This window comes from Erigeron canadensis, chromosome 9 (genome assembly GCF_010389155.1).
Source record: "Erigeron canadensis isolate Cc75 chromosome 9, C_canadensis_v1, whole genome shotgun sequence".
Taxonomy (NCBI): domain Eukaryota; kingdom Viridiplantae; phylum Streptophyta; class Magnoliopsida; order Asterales; family Asteraceae; genus Erigeron; species Erigeron canadensis.
In genome coordinates, this window is record NC_057769.1 from 5,866,705 (window position 1) to 5,872,287 (window position 5,583).

Here is a 5,583-nt window from a genome sequence, read left to right on the forward strand (position 1 = left end):
TTAATGATTAATTTACTTTTTCTGCAACATGGTTAAAATAAAAACAGTGATCAAAGGCGTTGATTTAATGTTGGCCCCGGCCCCATTAGGCCTGACATGACCCATGTTATTGAATCACATGTCTTTTTTTCACCTCAACCAAATTGTACACACTTTAATTTCGATCCTAATCCTTAAGGATAAGCAGGTTCATTCTGAAAATACCGAAATAGTTTCTTTATTTTCAAGCAACTACAAAACTATCTACATTCCAAATCTTCCATATATTCTCTATGATAGAATTGAGTATCATAAACCCACAATGACTAACAAATATAAAAACTTCCTTACAATTTCAAATTTCACATAATTTACAATACAAAAGTTGTTAAAAAACAACGTGTACTGTGCGACAAAAGATGATATTCTCATGAGCACATTCATCCCACCAAGTATCAGTAAAAATCAACCTTTATGCAATGTCGCGATGAAGGATCCTATGAAGCGAAATAGGTGAACAGAATCCGGTGACTTTATGAAACCTATTAACGGGCTCAGGCAAAGCAGGAACCTTCCTCCATCTACACTCATCTAAATTAGGCCTAATTTCGCATACACAAGCAGGGTAATTCCGACGATTTTCCTCATTAAACACAAACACAAAATCCCCAAATCCAACACATTTTAAACTAGCAAACTTATCATCTTCATTGCTATCAAACAAAACATTAAGCAAATCATGAGGCATAACCGAAACTTCACTAAACTCCATTGTCAAATCATTAACTCTCCATAGATTAAACGACGGTCCAAGTGGATCGTTACATAACCCGGCTAGCATTAGCTCATTTTGACAAGATAGTAAAAATGATATGATCACACCCGGTGGTCTGAGTGTCTGTACTTGACTCCAAACACGATTTTTCAAATCAAAAGACGAAATGAAACATGAATGTATACCAAATACATAAAACCTTGAATTGTATAAGACCGACGATAGGGACTGCGAAGAATTCCCTGATCTAAAATTCGCGGGCAAAGGAGGACAAAGATCCCACGAATTTAAATCAGGGTTATATATTTCAACGGCTAAATTATCTTCAATATCAACTAACCCACCAATAAACCGAACCCCGCCCACAACGATAACTGCCGGCAAACTCAAACTCAAATTCTGTTGGAACCGATTATTATTTTTATTATTATTAATAACGCCTACTAAAGGGTTTAACCGAGAATATCTCAAAGGGGTGGTTTCCCGCCAAAATGGTTTTAAAATTGGGGAAAAGCTAAAGTTCTTGGCGGAGGTGTTAAATAAGAACCCGCCCGACCCGATTAAGGAAGACTCTTGGGAAATGGAGAGAGGAAAATGGTTGGGCCCGAGTTTGATCCATTCGTTTGAGTCTGGATCAAACGCGAAGGCTTGGTTGTTTTTAAAAAATATGTTGTTTCGTCCGTAAAGGAAAAACCAAGGCGCGGGCTGGGCCGCGGTTGAGAATGATGGGGAAGTAGTAATTGAACGCCAAAGTTTGCAAACGGATGAGCAACGAATTATTGAACGGATTGGGAGATGGGATAATATGAGTTGTGTTAAATCTATGCTTATGAAATTAAAAAAATTGTCGGTGTTTGATTTTTCTTCTTCTTGTTGTATTTGTTCCATTTGATTGATTGATTGTTTTGAAGAAAAATTGTGAGGATTTGGATTGGAATTTAAATGGATGAAGTGTGGTTGAGAAAAATGAGACAAGAATGAGATATTTTGGGGTATGGATTGAATTTCTGTGAGTATAATGGATGGCTTGTAGTTTAATTAACTAGATATTTTTTATTTTGTTTAGTTTATCCATATGATATCGACGTTGGTTTTGTCAAGAATTTGTGGATGGCATTTGGGGGCTACTGTTGTTTGTGGCCCAGGATATTTATGGTGGCATTTGCGGGCCGTTGTTATTGGTCAATGATTGATGTTTATGAAAAGGAGATCGATAAATATGTCACGTTTTTTTCATGATAAATCTATTGTATACTTGTACTAGTTCAGAATGAACGGATAATCTCAAAATATATTTAATCAAAACTAAAAAATGAAATTAATAAAATTAAAAAACTTAAAAATAAAACATAAAACAATTCAAATAATACAATATGATTCAAGCAACAATCAATATGATCAATATCACAACTTAATCAATACTAAAGCTAAAAAAGAAACATGAAAATTAACTCCATATAAATATTGATTCCATTTTACTTTTTTTTTCAGCTTTAGTTAAATTCAAAATTTGCAGTTTTTTTAAATCTAAACATACTACAAACACAAACAACAATTTTATACTAACAATTTAGAGTTGAACTCAACAAAAAGAAAAACAAAAAGTGTATAGTATACAATTTGAACAATTACACACCAATTCATCAGCAAAGACATCTCAAACGTTTTGATTTTCTTCGGGTTGTTCACTCCGAAACAGTCCATACATGCACAACACGGAGTCGTAGATGATGGTTAACATGTGTTGGCTTAAGATCTTCAAAATGAACTAATGTGGTTGATGTGCGTTTTTATTCGGTCTTTAAATTTATAAAATGTTGTACACCAACGAGCAGAGAACCCGATCAATGTAATATAGTTTAGTGATAAACTACAGGATCGTTCACAGGGACGTGTTGCTTTACCTAATATAGTAATATGTGTAATTCTAACGGTTGTGGGGTTGTCACGATTTCTTATTATACTAATTCAATAAAAGTAAATAATAGAAAGTTTATTGACATGACAACTTATACATATGTCTTACTTCTACTATGACGAACCATAAGAAAATACATGTAACAATAATAGAAAGTTTGTTGCACATGATAAAAATCATTCTAAGTATTAATTGGCTCTAAGCGAACTTTTCTTGAATCCAAGCGATCTTCTCGTAGGCACTTGCTCCAGCCCGATCCAATTGGGGGATTAAATTGATAATAGAAACGAGTTTAATTAGTTGATTTATTAATGATGAGGGAAAAATATATCTAGACAAGTCACAAGTGAATAGATTGAGCTGGAAACACCGATTAATTACTAGTAATTACATTTTCAAGCACTCAACCGTGAATATCAAAGAAAATCCATATTAGAACAACAAACAGAGACTTGTTTGATAAATTATACTCGTATTAGTTGCTAAATTATACTACGTTATTGATCTTTTAAAGATAGCCTGAGATCTTAGACAACGTTGATTTAACAAGTCGATGATAACTTGAATAAACTTTTAACTGATGATCCAAGGAAGAGGAAAGACATATATAGATTAGCTTAAATCTTGCATTAATACAACAAAACACCTAAAGTGCTTTATCTTTAAACATAATAAAAATAAATAAAAGGATGTACACATGATCATTCAAAATGCATATATGTAGTATTGCAACAATTTTCTGACCATATATTCGTGACCAAAAAAAATGTTACAATAAACCGCTAAATACTTATAAAATCGTCTACATCCTCAAAAATACTTGCAATTAAATCTTCAAATTCGTCGATATACTGTAATCAAAGCTCTAAGACCACAACTGTTGCAAAAATGCACACAAAGTTAGTTAAGTTGAAATCATAAGACACGGTTGATAAGTTTTAATCATCATACTACGTCTATGTTAATATGTAAGAATGGTTCATAAGTACACTAAAGAGAGTAGCACGCTTACAATCTGAATCGCTTGTGATCCAGCTTCCAGATTTCACACTTGCATAGCTTGAATTGCCATCGGTATTTGAATGAATTTCGATATTGAGATTTTGATCATTCTTATTATTAGAGGAGACTGATAATGCAGATGAAAAAGTTGAACAACTCTCTACTTCCCATCTGAAACTAATCTTTGGCGATTCGTTAGTCAGTTGATCGTCATCTTGTGTCATTTTAAACACCGTCCTGTTTCTAAATTGTGCCACCTGAAATAAAAAAAGAGAATTATGTATAATCTCTTTTTGGTCCTACTTCTGTTATTTTTTATGTACGCCTTTCGTCACATTAGAAGAGTCTTATTTTGAATTTTCAAACTTTTTGTTTTTTTTATATATCTATCTGATATATATTTGCCTTTGACAAGAAAAGTTATAGCGAGTGAGAACAAAATAGAAAAATAAACACGAACCTTTCGAGCAATGTATTTCCCACCCTTCTCGGATTTTGAAGCAGCGGCCCGTCTTAACAACTCTCTCATTCTAGAAATGGCTTTCATTTTCTCTCCCTTTTCTTTCTTTAAATGATCAAAACTCAAATTCGTGTTTAAATTTTTTTTGGATGATGACGTTGTGGTGGATTCGTTGACGGGCAAAACCTTGTTTCCAACCCGAACCACGACCTCATGATGATCTTTTTTTGGAGTGGAAGTATTGAACTTTAGACTTCTAGCAATATCTTCTTTCTTCATCTTCATCAACTCTAGATCGAATAATAATAATTTCGTACTTCGATCAATGGACTTTCCCTAGTCCAAATCTAGACAATGGAGGGGGAAGGAGGAGATCAAGGAAGGTGGTAGTAGTTCAAGTGCCACCTCGAAGAGGCAATGTAGGATCTATTCATGTGTCTTTAAGCTTTAATAAAGAAGTAAGAACATGGTGTCCTCAATGATTTTGATTAGAATATGATTATTTAGAGATAAGTTTATGCTAAATTTGTCTATTAGTTTAATTATATATATGATGACTTATTTGGATATATATGATTTGATGATTTATTTTATATATGATAGTATTTACTTAGTATAAAGATACATCAAATAGTTAAATAGATTTATTTACTCGCTATGATCTTAAAATTTTTAACGTTTATAGTCTGGGTACATGTTTTATGGAATCTGGCGCAATTCGCCTCCAACCCAATTTTGCTTTTAAATTATTCATTATGATTGCAAAAACTGTCTTATTGGCAAACAGACAACAAACTGTGTTGCGAATTTCTTTTTTATAGCAAGCCCAAGGCGTTTAAAAACTACATTGATAGATCTTAACGTCACAACACTATTGTGCATAATCCGTTAGACCATATCAAGTAGCTCAACGCTCCACATATGTCTCACCAGTATGGACGAGTTTTCTTAGCCAAAGCAATGTCGTGTGTAGTGTACATCCAAGCGGACCAAGCCTAAATAGTGACGGCCAAGAAGGGTAATCTGGTCGCCAACCTATATTAGCAAGCCATGGTCGCCGACCTATATTAGCAAGTCTTCAAGACTAAGTAGAAACAGAACTAGATTGGAAATATGGGTAGTCCGGTCTACAGGTTCGTGAGTATAAACTTTTCAATTAAACACACATACAGTATGTAAATTGAACTTTAGAGACTTTTTTAGAAGGAAAAAGTTAAGTAAAAGAATATTAAGGAGGTGGGACAATTATCAGTCAAATGGACAGCACAAAGAAGATCTAGCTGTTCTGTCTGCGTGTTGTATGGGATTCCAAGGATCAAGATTCTTAATTAGATACTCCCCAATTAAAACACCGTGAGTGTTGTTTCTATAATACAGATTACAGAGTATTATTCTTTTTTCTTTTTTTTTTTACTTTGGGTTAATAACTCTTTAAAGTTGAAATTTGGT

At 33.5% G+C, this 5,583-nt stretch overlaps 1 protein-coding gene across 1 annotated transcript; it reads right to left on the minus strand.

The window, feature by feature from the left end:
- Nucleotides 1-302: 302 nt before the first annotated feature.
- Nucleotides 303-1,668, minus strand: LOC122581628 (F-box/kelch-repeat protein At3g24760). Its single transcript, XM_043753870.1, has one exon. It carries the CDS (start codon nt 1,640-1,642, stop codon nt 452-454), a length of 1,191 nt encoding a protein of 396 aa, XP_043609805.1. The 5' UTR covers nt 1,643-1,668; the 3' UTR covers nt 303-451.
- Nucleotides 1,669-5,583: the final 3,915 nt, after the last annotated feature.

Excerpts from the sequence above, each read along its gene's own strand:
- LOC122581628 (XM_043753870.1), bottom strand. The coding sequence starts at position 1,642 with ATGGAACAAATACAACAAGAAGAAGAAAAATCAAACACCGACAATTTT.